The sequence below is a fragment of the Hemitrygon akajei genome, chromosome 9 (assembly GCF_048418815.1).
Source record: "Hemitrygon akajei chromosome 9, sHemAka1.3, whole genome shotgun sequence".
Taxonomy (NCBI): Eukaryota; Metazoa; Chordata; class Chondrichthyes; order Myliobatiformes; family Dasyatidae; genus Hemitrygon; species Hemitrygon akajei.
The window spans coordinates 66,265,187-66,288,704 of record NC_133132.1 but is presented as its reverse complement, the minus strand read 5'-3'; the positions used below and the strand labels follow the sequence as shown (position 1 = coordinate 66,288,704).

The window sequence follows — 23,518 nt, the reverse complement described above, 5'->3', positions numbered from 1 at the left end:
AGATGGGGGGGCGGAAATCAATTTGAGGAAACTATGGGAGAGGAGGTTAGTTCACCAGTAGAGCAAGTAAGTAGACAGTGTGTGAGGGAGGAAAGGCAGGTGATGGAGAAGGGATGCGCTCAGCCCGAAGTTGTAGGGGAGAAGAAAGAAAAGGATAATAAATTTGAATGCATTGCTAGGGATGAAAAGAGAGGAGGAGGTGGAGAGTATCTTAAATGTATCTATTTTAATTCGAGGAGCATTGTAAGAAAGGTGGATGAGCTTAAAGTGTGGATTGATACCTGGAATTATGATGTTGTAGCTATTAGTGAAACATGGTTGCAGGAAGGGTGTGATTGGCAACTAAATATTCCTGGATTTAGTTGCTTCAGGTGTGATAGAGTAGGAGGGGCCAGAGGAGGAGGTGTTGCATTGCTTGTCCAAGAAAATCTTATTGCGGTGCTTTGGAAGGATGGATTACAGAGCTCCTCTAGGGAGATTATTTGGGTGGAATTGAGGAATGGGAAAGGTGTAGTAACACTGATAGGAGTGTATTATAGGCCACCTAATGGGGAGCGTGAGTTGGAAGAGCAAATGTGTAAGGAGATAGCAGATATTTGTAGTAAACACAAGGTGGTGATTGTGGGAGATTTTAATTTTCCACACATAGATTGGGAAGCTCATTCTGTAAAAGGGCTGGATGGTTTAGAGTTTATGAAATGTGTGCAGGATAGTTTTTTGCAACAATACATAGAAGTACCGACTAGAGATGGGGCAGTGTTGGATCTCCTGTTAGGGAATGCGATAGGTCAGCTGACAGATGTATGTGTTGGGGAGCACTTCGGGTCCAGTGATCACAATAGCATTAGCTTCAATATAATTATGGAGAAGGACAGGACTGGACCTAGAGTTGAAATTTTTGATTGGAGAAAGGCTAACTTTGAGGAGATGCGCAGGGATTTAGAGAGAGTGGATTGGGTCAAGTTGTTTTATGGGAAGGATGTAATAGAGAAATGGAGGTCATTTAAGGGTGAAATTATGAGGGTACAGAATCTTTATGTTCCTGTTAAAGGTTAAAGGTTTGAAAGCGCCATGGTTTTCAAGGGATATTAGAAACTTGGTTCGAAAAAAGAGGGATGTCTACAATAGATATAGGCAGCATGGAGTAAAGGAATTGCTCAAGGAATATAAAGAATGTAAAAGGAAACTTAAGAAAGAGATTAGAAAAGCTAAAAGAAGTTACGAGTTTGGTTTGGCAAATAAGGTGGAAGTAAATCCGAAAGGCTTCTACAGTTATATTAAAAGCAAGAGGATAGTGAGGGATAAAATTGGTCCCTTAGAGAATCAGGGTGGTCAGCTATGTGTGGAGCCGAGGGAGATGGGAGAGATTTTGAACGATTTCTTCTCTTCGGTATTCACTAAGGAGAAGGATATTGAATGGTGTAAGGTATGGGAAACAAGTAAGGAAGTTATGGAACCTATGACAATTAAAGAGGTGGAAGTACTGGCGCTTTTAAGAAATTTAAAAGTGGATAAATCTCCGGGTCCTGACCGGATATTCCCCAGGACCTTGAGGGAAGTTTGTGTAGAGATAGCAGGAGCTCTGACGGAGATCTTTCAGATGTCATTAGAAACGGGGATTGTGCCGGAGGATTGGCGTATTGCTCATGTGGTTCCATTGTTTAAAAAGGGTTCTAGAAGAAAGCCTGGCAATTATAGACCTGTCAGTTTGACATCAGTGGTGGGTAAATTAATGGAAAGTATTCTTAGAGATAGTATTTATAATTATCTGGATAGACAGGATCTGATTAGGAGTAGCCAGCATGGATTTGTGCGTGGAAGGTCATGTTTGACAAACCTTATTGATTTTTTGAAGTAGTTACGAGGAATGTTGACGAGGGTAAGGCAGTGGATGTCGTCTATATGGACTTCAGCAAGGCCTTTGACAAAGTTCCACATGGAAGGTTAGTTAAGAAGGTTCAGTCGTTAGGTATTAATGCTGGAGTAATAAAATGGATTCAACAGTGGCTAGATGGGAGATGCCAGAGAGTAGTGGTAGATAATTGTTTATCGGGATGGAGGCCGGTGACTAGCGGGGTGCCTCAGGGATCTGTTTTGGGCCCAATGTTGTTTGTAATATACATAAATGATCTGGATGATGGGGTGGTAAATTGGATTAGTAAGTATGCTGATGATACTAAGGTAGGAGGTGTTGTGGATAATGAGGTGGGTTTTCAAAGCTTGCAGGGAGATTTATGCCGGTTAGAAGAATGGGCTGAACGTTGGCAGATGGAGTTTAATGCTGAGAAGTGTGAGGTTCTACATTTTGGCAGGAATAATCCAAATAGAACATACAGGGTAAATGGTAGGGCATTGAGGAATGCAGTGGAACAGAGAGATCTAGGAATAACAGTGCATAGTTCCCTGAAGGTGGAGTCTCATGTAGATAGGGTGGTGAAGAAGGCTTTTGGAACGCTGGCCTTTATAAATCAGAGCATTGAGTACAGAAGTTGGGATGTAATGTTAAAATTGTACAAGGCATTGGTAAGGCCAAATTTGGAATATTGTGTACAGTTCTGGTCACCGAATTATAGGAAAGATATCAATAAATTAGAGAGAGTGCAGAGACGATTTACTAGGATGTTACCTGGGTTTCAGCACTTAAGTTACAGAGAAAGGTTGAACAAGTTAGGTCTCTATTCATTGGAGCGTAGAAGGTTGAGGGGGGATTTGATCGAGGTATTTAAAATGTTGAGAGGGATAGATAGAGTTGACGTGAATAGGCTGTTTTCATTGAGAGTAGGGGAGATTCAAACGAGAGGACATGATTTGAGAGTTAGGGGGCAAAAGTTTAAGGGAAACACGAGGGGGTATTTCTTTACTCAGAGAGTGATAGCTGTGTGGAATGAGCTTCCTGTAGAAGTAGTAGAGGCCAGTTCAGTTGTGTCATTTAAGGTAAAATTGGATAGGTATATGGACAGGAAAGGAGTGGAGGGTTATGGGCTGAGTGCGGGTAGGTGGGACTAGGTGAGATTAAGAGTTCGGCACGGACTAGGAGGGCTGGAATGGCCTGTTTCCGTGCTGTGATTGTTATATGGTTATATGGTTATATGGAAAGATGATATGTCGGAACTAGCCACTTCTGGCATAAACAAGAAAGGCTGGTTATCTGAAAGTTGAGTTCAATGTTGGAACTCAAGGGAAAAGGGAATTAAAAACTAGAGATTATATGTTTATGGTGAGATATGGAAGAGTTCAAAGGGAACTGAGGGGCAATTTCTTCACATAGAGGATGGCTCATATATTAAATGAGCTGCCAGAAAAAATGCTTGAGGCAGATACAATAACATTTTTAAAAATTTGGATAAGCTGATGGAAAGGAGGGGTTTAGGGAGATGTGGGCCTAACACAGGCAAATGGCACAAGCTTGGCAGGCACCATTATTGACATGAGCTAGTTGGACCAAAGGGCTTTGTTCCATACTGCCTTACTCTGTGATGCTAGTGAATTGATTCCAATTTTTGTATTGTACTTCTGTGTGTTGTGAATTGATTGGAGGCTCTTAGTACCATTCTGAATGCTCATATGTTTTGAGCATTTGTGGGACAAGGATTCCTAAGAGTAATGTACCGGTTTGATAATCATACCATGGGTAGATATGAGAATGAGTTAGACAGGATGCTATGGAAATTATTGAAAGTGGCATCAGGTTTGGAGAATTATGGTTATGAGAAGAACTATGCAGTGGTAGAGACAGAAACCCTGAGTATACTTAGAAAGTATCTGAGCAGCTGCGAGTTACTGGATTTAGAACTGGGGAGTAGCATTAATTTAGAATGCACTATTGCTAACATTGATTTGATGGACTAAATGGCCAATAGTTATATAAATTTACATGATTCAATCTTACTTCAGCCTTCTTTCTAAGTGAAAAGGTAGAAACATAGTTGGTTCCTTTTCTGTGACAGAATTCACCTGTACTTGCTCTTCAACCTTGCTCTGATGGCAATTCATCCCTAACCCTTCAGATTTTGTGGATAGCAACCTCTAGTTTTCTCCCAGTGTCATATGCTAATGAAAATAGGAATAGAAAGAACAAATGAATGTGTAGCTGAGGAGCTAGCTCAGGGACAAAGTTTCAGGTTTTTGGATCATTGTAATCTCTTTTGGGGCAGAGAAAACTGAAGAAGAGAGAGAGACTGCACCTTAACTGAAGAAGAACCAATATCCTAATGAGTAGATTTGCTATACTACTCAAGATAGTTTTGGGAGTTTGGTAGGGAGCACCAGATCAGAAACTGGGAGAATTGAGGGGAACGAAGATGTCGTGACCAATAAGTCTGTAAGGAAGGACAGATAAAAGGTATTGGGACAGATGAGTTGAAGTATGTCTATTTTAATGCAAGGGGTATTAAGGGAAGGTACATGAATATAGAGCATGGATCAATAAATACATGCAATAATAATATTATGGTCATGACAGAAACTTGATTGAGATAGGAACAGAACTAACAGCTTGATGTTCCAGGATTTCAATACTTTAGAAGATATAGAGAGGGATGTAAAAGATGGGGAGGATTTACACCATGAATCAGGGACAATATCACAACTCAAAGTTCAAAGTAAATTTTATTATCAGAATACATATATATCACCACCTACAACTCTGATATTCTTTTTCCTGTGGGCATACTCAGAAAATCTATAGAATAGTAAGTATAACAGAATTCAATGAACCATCAAGTAGAGTGCAGAAGACAACAAGCTGTGCAAATACAAATATAAATAACTAACAGTAAATAATGAGAACATGAGATAACAAGATAAAAGGAGTCCATAAAATGAGATCATTGGTTGTGGGAACATCTCAACAGATGAGCAGGTGAATGTCATTATCCTCTTTTGTTCCACAGCCTAATGGTTGAGTGGTAGTAACTGTCCTTGAACCTGGTGGAGAGAGCCCTTAGGTTCTTGTACCTTCCACCTGATGGCAACAGCGAGAAAAGAGCATGGCCTGGGTGGTAAGTATCGTTGATGATGCATGCTGTGTTTCTACAACAGCATTGCACGTCAATGTGCTTCATGGTTGGGAGACCTTCACTGGGTTGAATCCACTACCTTTTGTAGGATTTTACGATCAAAGACATTGGTTTTCCCTGATACAGCCAGTCAATACACTTTCCACTACAAATATATAGTTGTTTCTCAAAGTTTTTGATGTCATGTTGAATCTCTGTAGACTCCTAAGGAAGTAGAGGCACTGTCGTGCTTTCTTTGTAATTACATTTACATGCTGGGTCCAGGACAGATCCTCTGAAATAGTAACACCCAGAATTTTAAAGTTACTGACCCTCTCCACCTCTGATAATCCAATGAGAACTGGCTCATGGACCTCTGGCTTCCCTCTCCTCAAGTCTACAATCAGTTCCTTGGTCTTGCTGACATTGAGTAAGAAGTAGTTGTTATGACACCACTCAACCAAATTTTCAATCTCTCTCCTGTATGCTGATTCATCACCACCTTTGATACAACCAACAACAGTGGTGTCATCAGCAAACTTGAATATGGTGTTGGAGCTGTGCTACCACTACTACCATTCTCTAGCTTCTCCCACAAAGCTACTGTCTAATCCAATTTACTACCTCATCACAAAGCCATGCTGATTATCCTTAATCAGTCTATGTCTATCCAAATACTTATATATCTGGTCCCTCAGATTACCTTCCAAAAACTTTCCCACTACTGATGTCAGGCCTATAATCGTCTTTCTTGAACAGTGGAACAAAATTGACTATCCTCCAATCCACTGGTACTGTCACTAAGGATGATTTAAATATCTCTGCTTCGGCCCTGGCAGTTTCTGCACTTGCCTCCTGCAGGGGTACCTTGTCAAGCCCTGAGGATTTATCCACTCTAATTTGTCTCAAGACAGCAAACATTTCCTCTGTAATCTGTATCGGGTCCATGAAGCCAATGCTGCTTCTGCTCACTTCTATATACTCTGTGTCCATCTCCTGAGTAAATATTATTGAAAAAAATCTAATTAAGATCTCCCACATCTTTTTAGACTCCTTACAGGTAATCCTTTTGCTCTTAATGTATCTGTAGAATCCCTTCGGATTTTCTTTCACCTTGTCTGCTAAGGCAACCTCAGACCATCTTTTAACCCTGCTGATTTCTTTCTTAAGTGTTCTCCTGCATTTCTAACACCTCATTTGTTCCTACCTGCCTTTACTTGCTATGCTTTTTTTCCTAACCATGGCCTCGATATCTCTTGAAAGTCAACGTTCCTATTCTAGTTATCTTTACCTTTTATTTTGACAGGCACATACAAGCTATGTACTCTCTAAATTTCACTTTTGAAGACCTCCTACTTATCAAGTACGGTTTTGCCAGAAAACAGCCTGTCCCAATCTACACTTGCCAGATACTTTCTGATACCATCAAAATTGGACTTTCTTCAATTTAGAATCTCAACTCGCAGACTAGACCTATCTTTTTCCATATTCACTTTGAAACTAATGGATTGTGATCTCTAGATGCAAGGCGTTGCCCCACACAAACTTCTGTCACCTGCATTCTCATTCCCTAATAGCAGTATTGCACCCTCTCTCATTAGGTCTTCAACATACTGATTAAGGAAACTTACCTGAACATATTTGACAAACTCTTATCACTTCTAGTCCTTTTGCAGTATGAGAGTCCCAGTCAATATGTGGAAAGTTAAAATCACAGACTATAACAACCTTATCTGTCTTCCAACAGTCTGTGATCCCATGACAGATTTGTTCCTCTAAATCTCTCGGACTGTTGAATGCACTGTAGTATAGTCCATTAACATGATAATATCTTTCTTATACTCTTTTCCACCCATAACACCTCAGTAGACAAGTTCTCTAATCTGTCCTGACTGAGCACTGTTGTGACATTTTCCCTTACTAGAGCATGGCCTTATTAGGGACAGTCAGGATGGCTTTGTGCAGGGCAATGTCTTGATTGAGTTTTTCAAAGCAGTAACAAAGATAATCAAAAGTATAGCAGTAAATGTTGTCTTTGTGGATTTTAGTAAGGCATCTGCCAAGGTTCCTCAAGGTAGGCTCACCCAGAGGATTAAGATACATGGAATCCATAGTGACTTGGCCTGCTGGATGCTGAATTAGCTTGCCTACAGAAGACAGGTAGTAGTGGTTGATGGGCTTATTGATGCACCATCAATAACTCTGAGACGTGGGTTAAGGTAGGCTTTTATTGGCTGGAAGAAAGCACAAGCAGCAAATGACCATCACACAACATCCTGGAGACTGAGGAAGGGTCTGTGGCTCCAATCGCCTTTATACCGGGGTCTGTGGGAGGAGCCACAGGAGCAGTCAGCGGGGGGGGGGGGGGGGCATGTCCAGACAGGTATATGTAGTTCACCACACTTATTCTGACTGGAGGTTCATGGATAATGGTGTTCTGCAGGGTTTTGCAGGTGGGGTGTTTAAGATGTACTTAGGCACATTAATATGCAGAGAATGGAGGGATATGGACCATGTGTTGGCAGATAAAAAGTAGTTTAATTAATTCAGCACAATGTCATGGATCCAAGGGCCTGTCTCTGTGCTGTACTCTTTTATGTTCTATGATAGTGAAAAGGTTATGCAAACAAATAAATAAATCTTATCAGGCTTCTTCAATATGTTCTGAATTATTCAATATGTTGACCAGAAGAAGCACCATATATTTTGGCATCAATATCAAAAAATTGTGTGTATTTCTTAATTAAGAAAAAAACTAAATTCATCATAACCATAAATGGCTCATAGTTCTGTTAATAGCATAGAACTCAGCATAAAAATTGGAGCAACAACCAAACTGTTAGGGACCTTAGCAGGTCAAAAGCTTTTTTTGAGAAAAAAAACTGATGATGTTTCAGATGAAGTACTTGCATTAGGTCTATATTTTGGTGATAGCTGAAGAATTCAGTGTCATGGCAGGACTGAAATTTGCTGAGTTGTGGGCACAGGGTACAAAAGTGAGGCCTCTGGTGTGGATTGACTGCTCAGCATTAGAAAGGCGTGGATGATGAGGGTGGTGAAGACCCTGCAGAGGTTGGAGCTGGGGCACTGTATGAGGTTAAAAGAGGGAAAGAGGGTAACGGGAAGGAGAGCTTGGCAGGGGAGGCGTGAGATGGGGAAGAGCTCAGGGGAAAGAGTGGTGGAAGGAGGGGAGTGGGGTGCAGGATGGGAGCAGGTGATGGACCTTAACATCAGAGGATTGTGAGAATGGCAGTAGGGGAAGGTGGAGAAAGAACCAATGGACCATTGGAAGCTTGAGATGGATGGAAAAATGAGGTGGTATGGATGGAGTTTGGGAGTTTGAAATCAAGAGGGATAGAGAAGAAATCCAGACAGTGCTTTGGCAGCCTGGAGTTTGTTGTGAGAATGAAGAAGTCCAGACTGGGCTTTGACTGCCTGGATGTAGGTGAAGTTCAGATCCTTCATGGAGTTCAGAAACACAAAAATCTGCTGGTTAAAGGAATCAGTCTGGCAGTGGACAAATAATGGACCTTGATACATTTGGAAAAGAAAGCTCAGAGCTCTGGGAATAAAACAGGAAAGTGACAAAAGGTGGAGATGGTACTGTGTGAGACATGGAGAAAAAGCTGTTGGGAGAACTGGTGAATTGAATGCATATGCTTGAAATCCTGGCTGGGGCCAAAGTGGGTGACCTGGAAACAGAGTTGGAAACATGTGGGATAAGTCTTGGTTATGATGTGGTCAAAAAACCAGAGAGCAATGGAAACTGCAATTGGGCAGCAGTTAGACAGGGTTCCACAGAACTCCTGGCAGATAGAGGTAACAGTTACTTTCCTACCATAGATGTTGCTCAGCCTGATAAATTTCTCCAGCAGATTGTTGCTCCAGATTCCAGCATCTTGACAAACTAGATGTTGCGTTTCAACCTAAAAATTATATGGATGTCCATGGATAATCCCTGATGTAACCAGTGGAAAATATGGATTGTGATCCATGAAAACATAAATCCAAACATTAATGCAGCGTTATAGTATTGCATTGAGAATTGTTACAGATTCACCCTTCCCTAGATCACTTGGAAAAATAGGTCTTGGTAGACATAGATTCTTGAAACTATTCTGGTTGATGTGTCTAGTGAGATTCAGGATGGAATATCAAAGGTAATTTACTGCTCAGCATGTATATAATTTTCAAATGATAAATTTAATAATTTTAACAGAAAGGATTTTTTTTACAGAATTGTTAATTGTAAATGTAAAATAATTAATGTTTATTTACATTTGCAGATCACAAAAATTCTGGAGGTATTGAAGACCTTCTCTGCATTGAGCAATTCTACAATTGAGGGAATAGGGGTTCTCGCAATAAAATTCCAGAATATATTTTTAAATCTTAAGAAAAGTAATTACGATATATTGGATCCTCGGAGGAAGGAATTCAATAATGACTATGCTGCATTCATGAAACAAACCTTTGACTTGGAGGTAGTATATTTTATTATTTGCAGGGAGCTAAATTTACTTGCCATTTTTAATTTTATCCCCCTCTTTATTTATATCTCATACTCTTTCCCAGCAAGGATTAGTTTAGATTAGTATCATGGCCAGCACAGACAGCACTAACCAAAGGGCCTTTTCCTTTGTTGTACTCTTCTATGTTTATGTTCTATGTAAGGATGTCTGAGGACCTTCACCTGTCAGGACAGAGTATTGAAAACATTGAAACTTAACTGCATTGTCAGTGTAATAAACACCACAGAAAATATAAACAGAAGATTGGTTGTAGGAGGATGAGCCATTAAGGTTGGGACAAGAAGAACCTATACAGGGGATTCTGGTTAATAGGGCCTTCTGTTAATTGGGGCTGCCTTTTATTTGGGACAACTCTTAAAGAACAAAAGCTAAATTGAGAAAATAGCTGGTATTCCCTTTGTTTATTTGGGACACTATGCTGCACAATTGGAACAGGAATCTGTTGCCGGACAGTTTCTAATTAGCGTCTCACATACACATGTGTATAGCTGGCTGGTGGTGTAGTGGCACAGCACTGGACTTTGAGGCAAATGGTCCTGGGTTCAAATCTGGCCAGATCCTTGCATTCTTTCCATTCATGCTGTGGCCTTGTATATAAAAAAAAAACAGACAAATGTTAAGGAAATGGCAAATGCCACCTGATGCATGAAAAGGAACAACATGTGGCTGCATAGCCGCCAGACACTATACCATGTTGTGTGTGTTAGTGTTCAAAAACAGTGATTTTTGTCACTGATAGTTTTATAATACTGTAGAAGTATTGGTAGTGTTCTAATGTGTTCTGTTTTTCATTTAAACATAAATTGTTATTCAGTTAAACAGTAGTTTGTCTTTTTTATACCTTTTAATTACTTCCATGAAACTTTGGCTGATTGGCCCAAAATGTATTGGTCCGGATGTGTCCTAATTAACCAGAATCCACTGTATATAGCATCTTTGGTTACTGTATAGAGTTCTCTCTACTTTGAGTGCCATCATACCATATTTTATACAATCATATAATCAGAAACAATAATGAATTAAAAAAATTAGAAGAGCTAAATTTTAATAAGCATCTCAAAGGAAATCCAGCTTGTAATATTCAGAAATGAAATTCTAGATCTTTCAAGGGAACAAATGGTGTTGGTATGAGTTTCTAATCTTCATTATAAGAAAATAATGTTAAAGCGCTGTAGAAATAAAATGGTTCACACGGAATCCTCTATTTAAGAAAGGAGCAAAATAGAATGTGAGGAATACTTGACCAGTTATTCTTCATTAATAAAGAAAATGCAAAGAGCACTACTGGGGCCTCAGCTGTACACAATCTACACCAAAGATATGGTAACCGGATCATGTGTATTCAAGATTAAGGGTAACAATTCTCTGACATGTGATTTCCTGCCTTACCTGAAAGGACTGATTAGGTCCATGGATGGAGGTGAGGGAGGAGATGTAGAGTCAGATATTATACCTTTTATAAAGTAAAGTTATCTAGTGGCAAGTAAAGTGGTTCGGGAGAGGAAAGGGGGAGGGAGGGACGGATGAGTGTCAGGAATGAACCAGGTAATTATGGAGGGAGTGAAAAGCAGAAAGGAGTGGGGAATAGAAGACAACTTGTGGTGGGATTGCATTGTCCCTGGTGGAAATATTAAAGGATTATTATTTAGGTAGAAATAACATGAAGATCAGAAATACAGGTTCTACAAACAAACTTTTTCAAAGGGAATAGAATGGGTTTCAATATGTTCCCACATACCTCACTGAACAGCCTTCACTCAAAACCCACTATCTGAGACTGGAGGGGCATGATGAAGAAAAATCTTATTGATTCTGTGACTCACTCTCCAGATACTCAAACAGCTGTAGTCTAGTCCATTAATCTGGAGATTTATTTCCAGTCATCTGGAATTACAACTCAATCATCTGGAATTAAATTATCTCAACTGAATAAGCTCTAATTGCAATTATAGTTGGACAATACCTCTCAAGAAAGTGCCTCACCTCAAACTGCAAGGTCTAGCTTAAAGGCTTCAAACAAATGTTACTTTGATGATTAAACTTAAGATAAACTAAAATTAATTGATATATAATTTACTGTCACTCTTCAAAGGCTAGACTGTGAGACAGGTGCACTCTGAGGTTTGAAAACTGGCAGTGTAATGCACTTAATTAAGAATATGTGGAAGGGAATTGTTAGTAACTTTAGGCCTGTTAGTTTATTTCCATCATTAAGCAAGGTTTCAGAAGCAATTGTTGGGTGGGGGGAGGGATAGGGATAAGGATGGAAAATAATCAGTGATTTGAGAACTTTGAATGAATTAAGGAGAACCAGTATGAATTATATAAGGTAGAACAAGGTTTGACTAACCTTTATAACTTTTTAACTAAGTAGCAGAGATTATGAGGGAAATATACTGTAGTTGATATTTACAGAATATGGGTTTTAAGAAAATGTCATCCAAATGAGGCTCATGAAATAGAAGTATCAGTGTCAGCTTGCATATAAAGGAGTTTTTTTTTCTTCTCATAAAACCATTGCTCAGATTACTACTTTCTTTTAGATTTTTTTTGAATTGGATATTAGAGAAGGAATAAATTTTCAAAATTTGTCAAATGAACTGAAGCCTGGTCTCACATTTTCATTTTTCTGTTTATTTCAGAACTTGCTTAATGACTTCATGAGCAACAGTTTTTCTAAAATTATTTCTTCATTGCATGCTTTGCAGCTTTTACAGAGGTAAAAACAAATGTTTTATTAATGATTTCATGAAATATAGAAAGGAGTAGATAATTATTTTATACTAGATCTGTGTAAATATTGTTATACAAAATTTGAATCTATATAAAGCGAAAGAAAACTTTAGCAGCATGAATAATTTTTTTGTGAGTTGTTGAGTATATTGTTTCATCAAAATGTGAATGACAATCCTTTCGCTTTGAGTGAAGGAATCCAGAAAATTAGATGAGATGGATTCACAATGAATTGGTAAGTTAGGTACAAAATTAGCTTGGTCACGGAAGGTAGAGTGAAGTTTCACTGGCAGGAGGTTTGTAACCATGTGTATTCTGTGGGTATCATTTTTGGGACCTCTGTTCTTTGGGATGAAATTGTAAGTGGTCTGATTAGTAAGTTTGCAGGTGACACAAAATTTGGTAAGAGTTATGGATAGTGGGGAAGATTGTCGAAGAGTACAGCAGGTTATAAACTATTTTGAAATTTACATATATATTTAGCACTCTCAGTGTTGTTCCAAAGAGAGCTATATGAGGTCATTCTTACCCTTGCCATTATGCTCTATAGTGAGACAGCCTGTATCTGGGGAAGTGATGTCCCCCTCCTGTTAGACTGTTTGTGGTAACTTATTTTTTATTCTTTCTACTTCTCTTCTAATATTTATATCGGTACTAATGCTACTGTAGTACATAGTAATGCTACTGTGACACTGTAATTTCCTTTGGGATCAATAAAGAATCTATCTATACTTGTCTGGTTGTGTTTTTACTAATATTCTATATGTACCTGTATATATGAGGACTGAACTTCTAAGCTGCAGTATCACCTAGTGGGTGTTGGGTGATTGGATAAGTATTGGGGCCAGTCAAGAGGTGATCTTGGTGGGTTCGGAGGTCTGGACTGTATACATGCATATTCTGTGTTGTCGTATTTTTACTAATGTTCTATATGTGCTTGTATATGCATGTGCTGGGCCTCAAAGCCACGGTATTGCCTAGTGGGTGTCAGGGCAGGTGGACATATGATATTGGTAGGCTGGGGGATCTGGACTATATACCTGCATATTCTGCGTCATTGTATTTTACTGATATTCTATACGGGTTTGTTAACTTGTACATGTGAGGACTTGGCATCAAACTGTAGTGTCACTGTGGGGGGAGGGTGTAGTGACTTTTATTCCATGAATGTGTTATTGCGCGTGACTGTAATGTATTTTTAGTACCTTCACCTCATAGTAATGCTGTCATGTTTAGCGGTATTCATTAGTATTCATGTATGATGGATTGACAAATAAACTTGAATTGAAAAGAGAGATTTGGGGTCCATGTCCATAGATCCCTTTACATTGCTGCACAAGTTGATAGGGTGGAATATAAGTCCTCTAGTCTCATCCAAAATTTCTAAAGTTGGGATGAATGAATAGGTGACTATATTGTGTAGGCTTTATTTTAAAGTGAGCTGTGGAATCATAAGGGATTGGGGTTGGGTTCAGGGACAGGCCAACTCTAAAGTCAGGAAGAACTGTGCTCTCTTGTGCCAACAGGAAAGCAAAGCGTGAGTACTCACAGGAGATTCACAGATGCAGACCCCCAGATCAGTAAGGAAAGCACCAGACCAGAAGGTAGATGTCAGGGAAAGTATTGAAAAGCAAAATCGAAATAACAGGTATGATAGGTCGGATAGTTTGAAGTGTGTAAATTTTAATGCTAGGAATATTATGGGTAAGGGTGATGAACTTAGAGCATGAATCAGAACATGTAACCTATAATGCTGTAGCCGTTACTGAAACTTGGTTGAGAGAGGGGCAGGAATGGGTGATTAATGTCTCAGATTTTCAAAAGTTTAGAAAAAATATAGAGGAGGAGGTAAAGGGGGGTGGAGTTGAACTACTAATCAGGGACAATATCACAACTACACTCAGGGGAGGCATAATGGAGGGGGTCAGACACTGAGTCCATTTGGATGGAACTCAAAAATGGGAAGGGTGCAATCACACTGATGGGATTGTACTACAGACCCTCTCTTAGCCACCAGAACATTGAGGAACAGATATGTATTCGGGTTAAGGAAATTTGTAAAAATAATAGGGCTGTTGTCATGGGGAATTTAATTTGGGACCTTCTTAGTGTAAGGGGTTTAGATGAAGCAGAATTTGTTAAGTGTAGCCAGGAAGGTATCTTAAATCAATTTGCGGATAATGAACCTGGCCAGAGTGAACAGTTAGGAAACAGTGACCACAACTCCTTAACCTTCAGGGTAGTTGTAGATAAGGATAGGATGGAACTTGCGGGAGATTTTTAAATTGGAGTCGGGCAAGTTATGAGGGCATTAGGCAGGAACTAAGGAGTGCCAATTGGGAACACCTTTTCTCTGGCAAGTCCACATCAGACATGTACAAGGTGTTTAAAGATCAATTGCATAGAGTACAGGAAGGGTATGTCCCTACTAGAAGGAAGGACGGGGATGGAAAGGTAAGAGAATCTTGTATGTCCAGAGAGATGATGAATTTAGTCAAGAAGGAAAAGGAAAAGTATGTAAAGCTTCGGAAGCTAGGATCAAATAGAGCATGTGAAGAGTATAAGAAAGTCAGAAAAATACTAAAGGAGGGAATTAGGAAAGTCAGGAGGTGCCATGAAAAGTCCTTGGCAAGTAGGATTAAGGTGACCAAGACATTCTATACATGCATGAAGAACAAGAGGATAACTAGGGCGAGGCTGGGACCACTCAAGGATAAAAGGGGAACATTTGCTTGGATGCAGAGAATGTGAATGAGGTATTTAATGAGTACTTTGTTTCAGTATTTACCAAGGAAAAGGATATGGAGGACCAGGATATCGATGCTGAGTGTATAAATACATTAGGACATTTAGAAGTCAAGGAGGAGGAAGTGTTGTGCCTCCTAATGAGTATTAAGGTGGATAAGTCCCCAGGGCCTGATTTGATTTACCTCAGGTTGTTGAAGGAGGGAAGAGATGAGATTGCTGGGCCCTTGACTAATATCTGTGTGTCCTTTCCAGCCACAGGCAAGGTCCTGGAGAGCTGGCATGTGGCTAATACTGTACCTCTATTTAATAAGGAAACAAGGGGAAATCCTGGGAACTATACGCCAGTAAGTTTTACATTAGTTGTAGGGAAATTGCTGAATCCATGAGTCCTCCTCCACAATTTGTTAAGATAATGGCTTACCTTTCACTTCAGTTCCAGGTACCTGTACTAGCTAAAGTTAATATCCAAAAATCCATCAATAAAGTATCTTAAGGAAAAAAAATCCCTTTTAAAGAATCTAAGAGTGCAATTATTTCAGGATAAAGAATGATTTATTCAGAACTGAGAAGAGGTGAATTTTGTTGCACAAAGGGCTATCAATGTTTGATATTCTTTGCCTTAGTAGGTTTAGGAGGCTCACACTTGTAATCCTGTGTTGCAGCTTTGCTAGGTTGGCAATTGATTCATGCTGTTGCTCTAGAGTCTTTCACTCCTTACTGAACCAGGTCGAATCTATGGCTTGATTATAATGGTAGATGGAGAGATATAGAATTACAAATGTAGCAGAATATTTTTTTGCTTCTGTTTATCAAGTCAAGTCAAGTTGCTTTTTATTGTTGTTTTGGCCATAACTGCTGGTACAGTACACAGTAAAAATGAGACAACGTTTTTCAGGACCATAGTGCTACATGAACAATACAAAAACTACACTGAACTACGTAAACCAACACAAAAACTACACTAGCCTACAGACCTACCCAGGACTACATAAAGTACACAGAACAGTGCAAGCATTACAATAAATAATAAACAAGACAATAGGCACAGCAGAGGTCAGTAGGTTGGTAGTCTGATGGCTTCGGGGAAAATCTGTTACATAAATAAGCAGCTGAATGGCAGCGCCCGGGATTCCGTCCGTTTCTGTACTCACGCTGAATATTTTGTTGCCACACACACCAGTTTCCTTTGCATCCCTTAATTCACTTCAGATCTGTATCCCCTGACCCTTGAACCATATGTTAATGGGAATAGCTTCTCTGTCTACTTCTGTGTCTAAACTACTCATATTGTGCACAGGGATTATGAAATACAAATGGAAGTTCAGTGACACATTGTAGATGAATATGTCTGGTGAAAACCAAGATGAATGAAATAAACTGAGAGTAGGAGTGAAAAGGAAAATAAAATGAAAAGAAATGGAGTAAGAGAATAGTAGCAAAATTTGAAAAGGCAAGTGCTGTCAGTTGGGACTTTCTGCGCGTCACAGGTCGCTAGGAGCCACTGGATAGTGGGTTAATGGGAGCAAGAGCACACCACAGATCGTGGGTTAATTAGGCACTTGGCAAAGGCTTGTGGGAGTGAACCAGGTGCCAGCAACAGAGACAACTTGAATTGAGTCCATAGCATTCATAAGTGGGAGGATGAGCAACCAGAGGTTGTGGCCATGTTGATACCATTGAATGGGTAGGAAGTGTGACAAGGTTCTGCAAAGTGAGTTCAGGGTGTTAGGTGCTAAGTTAAAGGACAGGATCTCCAGGCTTCTGATCTCAGGATTGCTATCCATGTCACGTGTTAGTGTGGCCAAAAATGGAAGATTACACGATTTAACACGTGAATAAGGAGATGATGCAGGAGGGAGAGCTTCAGATTTTTGTTTCATTGGGCTCCCTCTGTATAAACGGGATGGTTTGTACCTGTACTGGAGAGGAACTAATATCCTTGTGGGAAGAGGGATGGGAGCCAGAGTGTCAGGGCAGCTAGTGGAGTAGTTGTGGAGAAAGATGTTGATAAGCCTACACACAAAGACATGCATTGAAAGTTTGAGCATGCTTGGAATAATATTCCAAAGTGCATCTATTTCAATGCAAGGAGCATTGTAGGTAAGATATGGACTATCCAATTGTCAGTGGAATTTAGAGGAACAAATTTGTAGAAAATTGCAGATTGTTAAAAGAAACACAAGTTTGTGATGGTAGGTAATTTTAACTTTCCACATACTGACTGGGACTCCCATACTTTAAAAACACTAGATGGGAAAAAGTTTGTCAAATGTGTTCAGGAAAGTTTCCTTAATCAGTATTTAGAAATGCCAAGAAGATAGAGTGTGATATACTATAAATAGAATGAGACAGGGCAGGTGACAGAAGTTTGTGTAGGGGAACAATTTGTATCTAGTGATAATGATGTTGTTAGTTTTGAAGTAAATATGGAAAATGATAGGTCTGGTCCACAGGTTAAGATTCTGAATTGGAGAAGGGATAATTTTGATGGTATCAGAAAGGATCTGGCAAATGAGACAGGTTGCTTTCTGACAGAAGGATACTTGGTAAGTGGGAGGCCTTCAAAAGTGAAATTTTGAGAGCACAGTGTTTGTATGTTCTTCTCAGAATAAAAGGCAAGACTACCAGGTTTAGGAGCCTTGATTTTCGAGAGATTGAGGTGCTGGTTAAGTAAGAGAATGAAGTGCATGGCATGTATAGGCAGCAAGGAACAGATAAGGCACTTGAGTATAAGAAATGTAAGAGAACACTTAGGAGGAAAATTAGGGGGATTAAAAGAAGGCATGAGGTTGCTCTATTAGACAAGGGGAAACAGAATCCTAAGGGCTTCTAAGGGAAGTTGTGGAAAAAAGCAATAGCAGAAGAAAGGGAGGGCATCAACCTCCTTCAAGAGGACCTAAAACAGAAGCTCTCCAAGTTGCGCAGAGCAGAAAATTTAAGGAAACGACGTAAAAAGAAGGAAAAAGCTAGAACAGACTTCTACAAAGACCCCTTTAAATATGTGAAAGGCATTTCACATAAGAGAAAAGCAGATCCCTGAAAGCATCAAAAGAGGAGGTTGAAAGATATCTCAGAATCACACACACTGATGAGCTAAAAGATAGACAATAGACAATAGGTGCAGAAGTAGACCATTCGGCCCTTCGAGCCTGCACCGCCATTTTGAGATCATGGCTGATCAATTACTATCAATACCCGGTTCCTGCCTTGTCCCCATATCCCTTGATTCCCCTATCCATAAGATACCTATCTAGCTCCTTCTTGAAAGCATCCAGAGAATTGGCCTCCACTACCTTCCGAGGCAGTGCATTCCAGACCCCCACAACTCTCTGGGAGAAGAAGTTTTTCCTTAACTCTGTCCTAAATGACCTACTCCTTATTCTCAAACCATGCCCTCTGGTATTGGACTCTCCCAGCATCTGGAACATATTTCCTGCCTCTATCTTGTCCAATCCCTTAATAATGTTATATGTTTCAATCAGATCCCCTCTCAATCTCCTTAATTCCAGCGTGTACAAGCCCAGTCTCTCTAACCTCTCTGCGTAAGACAGTCCAGACATCCCAGGAATTAACCTCGTGACTCTACGTTGCACTTCCTCTACAGCCAGGATGTCCTTCCTTAACCCTGGAGACCAAAACTGTACACAATACTCCAGGTGTGGTCTCACCAGGGCCCTGTACAAATGCAAGAGGATTTCCTTGCTCTTGTACTCAATTCCCTTTGTAATAAAGGCCAACATTCCATTAGCCTTCTTCACTGCCTGCTGCACTTGCTCATTCACCTTCAGTGACTGATGAACAAGGACTCCGAGATCTCTTTGTATTTCTCCCTTACCCAACTCTACACCATTCAGATAATAATCTGCCTTCCTGTTCTTACTCCCAAAGTGGATAACCTCACACTTATTCACATTAAACGCCATCTGCCAAGTATCTGCCCACTCACCCAGTCTATCCAAGTCACCCTGAATTCTCCTAACATCCTCATCACATGTCACACTGCCACCCAGCTTAGTATCATCAGCAAATTTGCTGATGTTATTTTCTATGCCTTCATCCAAATCGTTAACGTAAATGTTAAACAGCTGTGGTCCCAATACCGAGCCCTTTGGCACCCCACTAGTCACCACCTGCCATTCTGATAAACACCCATACACCGCTACCCTTTGCTTTCTATCTGCCAACCAGTTTTCTATCCATGTCAATGCCTTCCCCCCGATGCCCTGAGCTTTGATTTTACCCACCAATCTTCTATGTGGGACCTTATCAAATGAACCGATACTTGTCCCAGCTGACATCCCACCAATCTCACCCCCACAACATCTATTTAACATCAGCCCTCCCAAGCTGAGTGAGGTAAAAAAGGCAGTGAAGAAGGCAAGATCGGCATCAGCACCAGGCTCTAACGGTGTTACGTATTGTGTCTACAAGAACACCCCCGATGTTCTGAGATTCCTCTGGAGAAACATAAGAGTTGCGTGGGAAAAGCAAGTTATCCACAAAGCCTGGAGAAGAGCAGGGGGAGTTCTGATCCCAAAAGAAAAGAATTTGTTCACCATTGAACAGTTTCATCAAATAAACCTTCTGAACATAGAAGGCAAGATCTTTCTCAGCGTGTTGGTGCAAGGACTTTAAAAATATCTGAAACAAAACCATTTCATTGATACATCAATCCAAAAGGCTGGCATAGCATGCTTCTTGGGATGCCTTGAATATACTAGCGTCATATGCTATCAAATCCAGACAGCTAAGAAGGAAAGGATCTTGTTCCTCGATCTGGCCAACGCCTAAGGATCAGTTCCTCATTCCGTGCTGTGGACTGCTTTTGAATTCTTCCAGGTGCCTGCAACAATAACAAATCTGGTAAAACACTACTTCCAGGATCTGCAGGTTTGTCTCACAACATCAGACTTCACCACAGCTTGGCAACCACTGGAAGTAGGCATCATGGCGGGGTGCACCATCTCCCCATTGGCCTTCACTATGGCAATGGAGCTCATTATCAGAGCCTCAAAATAGGTTGCAAGAGGAAAACGGCTACAGTTTGGTCAAAGGTTACCACCGATATGAGCCTATATGGACGATATAACAATACTGGCGACAACTGTCCCCTGCACCAAGAGACTTCTGCAAAAGCTTCTTCAAAACATCACATGGGTGAGGATGATGATCAAGCCCAGAAAGTGCAGAAGCATCTCCATTGTCAAAGGTCAAGTCACGGATCAAAGATTTCATATTGATGGAACACATCTGTTCCAACTGTTTCAGAAATGCCAGTGAAGAGCTTGGGTCGATGGTATGATGCTAAGCTCAAGGACACCGCACAGTTTAAACAACTCAAAAAGGATACCATCACATACATAGCTTGCATCAACAAGACCTTGCTGCCAGGAAAACTCAAGCTGTGGTGCTTCCAGTTCGGCATATTCCCAAGACTCATGTGGCCTTTAACAGTGTATGAAATCCCCATCAACAAGATGGAAAAGCTCGAAAGAGTGATCAGTGCACATGTGAAACAGTGGCTTGGACTTCCACGATGCTTAAGTCCTGTTGGACTGTACGAGAACGGCAAATTGGAATTACCAATTACAAGTCTTGTGGAAGAATTCAAATGCACCAAAGCAAGGTTGGTCATTACCCTCACTGAATCTGAAGATACTGTTATTTGAACAATGGCCCCCCCGTGTGGCAATGGGGAGGAAGTGGACCCCATCTGAAGCCATTCACAGTGCTAGGTCTGCTCTTCACTTCAGGGATGTGGTTGGTCAAGTCCAACCTGGGAGAACTGGTCTCGGGCTTGTCCCAAAGGCTCCTCAATGGCACAAAGCAACATCAATGCAGAAGAGACGGCTCGTGGTGGAGGAGGTGAGGAGACAGGAGGAGGCAGAGTGACACGTCAGAGCTGTTTCAATGGCCAAGCAGGGCCAATGGACTAATTGGGAGAGCCTGGAAATGAGGAAACTCAGTTGGCGTTTCATCTGGGAGATGGAGGGATCTCGGCTAAGTTTTGTCATCAGAGCCATTTATCATCAGAGCCTCCTACCAACACCTCAAAACCTGAACCAGTGGTGGGGAGAAGACCCCACTTGCTCTCTTTGTCAAGCACCTGGATCACTAAGGCACATGTTAACAGGATGCACCATGAGCCTCAGCCATGGGCGGTATTCTTGGTGGCATAACCAAGTTCTTAGACAGCTGGCATCAATCTTGGAACAGAGGCAAACCAGCATAAATGCTCTCCCACAAACATCAGCAGGAAATATCCACATTACATGATTTGTACCGCAGGCCAACCTCCAGAGCACCAAGTAACATCAAAGGATATAAACATTCTGCAGGTTGCTCGGGATTGGAAAATGAACGTGGACTTGGGGAGAAAAAGCTTGTGTTTCTCCCAGACATTGCGGCTACAACACTCTGGCCAGACATAGTCCTGTGGTCCACAACAGCCAAGCTGGCATATGTTGTAGAATTGACAGTACCATGGGAAGATGGTGTTGAAGAAGCTTATGAGAGGAAAAAGTCCAAGTACTCTGAACTGGCAACTGAAGCTGCTCAGGACGGCTGGAAGACCAAGATTTTCCCTGCAGAAGTGGGATGCAGAGGATTCATTGTTACATTTACGACCAGTCTATTGAAGAAGATGGGGGTGAGAGGTGTCTCCCTCCAACAAGCAATTAAGTCCTTGTCAAATGCAACAGAAGAAAGCAGCAATTGGATTTGGATTAAAAGGAAAGACAACAACTGGGCTGCAAGATAAAGAAAGGAGGGTGCAAAACTGAGAGGGGTGTATGTGAGATGCCAGGTAGCACCGTTGAGCCCTCTGGAGATGTCGTGGACTTATCAACGAAATGCCAAAGAAGGACGGTGCCCACCTGATGACCCTGATGATGTAGCTACCCTCCTCATCACCACTCCAAGCCTACTGCCAACATTGAGAGTGCCGTCTTTATCATAGAGATTGAAACATCAAGTCCTATTAGCTCTACTGATATACTCAATGGCCACTTCAGTAAGTACACTTGTACACCTGCTCTTTAATACAAATATCTAATCAGCCAAACATGTTGCAGCAACTCAATGCTTAAAAGCATGCAGACATGGTCAAGAGGTTCAGTTGTTCAGACCAAACATCAGAATTGGAAAGAAATGTGATCTAAGTCACCTTGACAATGGAATGATTGTTGTGCTAGATGGGGTGATTTGAGTATCTCAGAAACTGCTGTTCTGGGATTTTCATAACATAAGAATATAAGAAATAGAAGCAGGAGTAGGCAATCCGGCCCATCGAGCCTGCCTCGCCATTCAATAAGATCATGGCTGATCTGTCCGTAAACTCAGCTCCATCTACCTGCCTTTTCCCCATAACCCCAATTCCCCTACTATGTGAAAATCTATCTAACTGTATCTTAAATATATTTAGTGAAGAAGCCTCAACTTCTTCCCTGAGCAGAGAATTCCACAGATTCACCACTCTCTGGGAAAAAGTTTCTCCTCATCTCCATCCTAAATCTTCTCCCCTGAATCTCGAGGCAATGTCCCCTAGTTCTAGTCTCACCTGCCAATGGAAACAACTTTCCTGCTTCTATCTTATCTATCCCTTTCAAAATGTTGTATGTTTCTATAAGATCCCCTCTCATTCTTATGAGAATATAGTCCCAGGCGACTCAATCTCTCCTCATAAATTAATCCCTTCATCTCTGGAATCAACTTGGTGAATCTCCTCTGCACTGCCTCCAAAATCAGTATATCCTTCCTCAAGTACAGAGACTAGAACTGCACACAGAACTCCAAGTTGCGGCCTCACCAGTACCCTGTATAGTTGCAGCATCACCTCACTGCTCTTGAATTCAATCCCACTAGCAATGAAGGCCAACATTCCATTTGCCTACTTAATAACCTATTGTACCTGCAAACCAACTTTTTGTGATTCATGAACAAGCACTCCCAACTCCCTCTGCACAACTGCATGCAGCAAACTTTCACCATTGAAATAATAATCTGCTCTTCTATTATTCCTTCCAAAATGGATGATCTTGCATTTACCAACATTGTATTCCATCTGCCAGACCTTGGCCCACTTATTTAAACTATCTATATCCCTCTGCAGACTCTCCACTTCCTCTGTACAATTTGCTTTTCCACTCAGTTTAGTGTCATCAGCAAATTTTGCTATGCTACACTCAGTTCCCTCTTCCAAATCATCAATTTAAATGGTAAACAGCTGTGGGCCCAGCACCGACGACTGCGGCATCCCACTCACCACCGACTGAAAACCAGAGAAACACTCATTTATACCAACTCTCTGCCTTCTATTGGTTAACCAATCCACTATGCATGCCAATACACTTCCACAGACTCCATGCATCCGTATCTTATTTAAGTCTCTTGTGTGGCACATTATTGAATATCTTCTGGAAATCCAAGTATATGACATCCACCTGTTATGCTCTATCCACTGCACTCATTATGTCCTCAAAGAACTCCAGTAAGTTTGTCAAACAGGAC

At 40.8% G+C, this 23,518-nt stretch overlaps 1 protein-coding gene across 1 annotated transcript in view; it reads left to right on the top strand.

Moving 5' to 3' along the window:
* LOC140732658 (dynein axonemal heavy chain 8-like) overlaps positions 1–23,518 on the top strand; it is a 952,247-nt gene that overhangs the window by 151,060 nt on the left and 777,669 nt on the right. The window contains exons 12-13 of the mRNA XM_073055351.1: positions 9,284–9,481; positions 12,172–12,248. Of these exons, the coding sequence (XP_072911452.1) occupies positions 9,284–9,481; positions 12,172–12,248 (275 nt within the window). The remainder of the gene's footprint in view (positions 1–9,283; positions 9,482–12,171; positions 12,249–23,518) is intronic.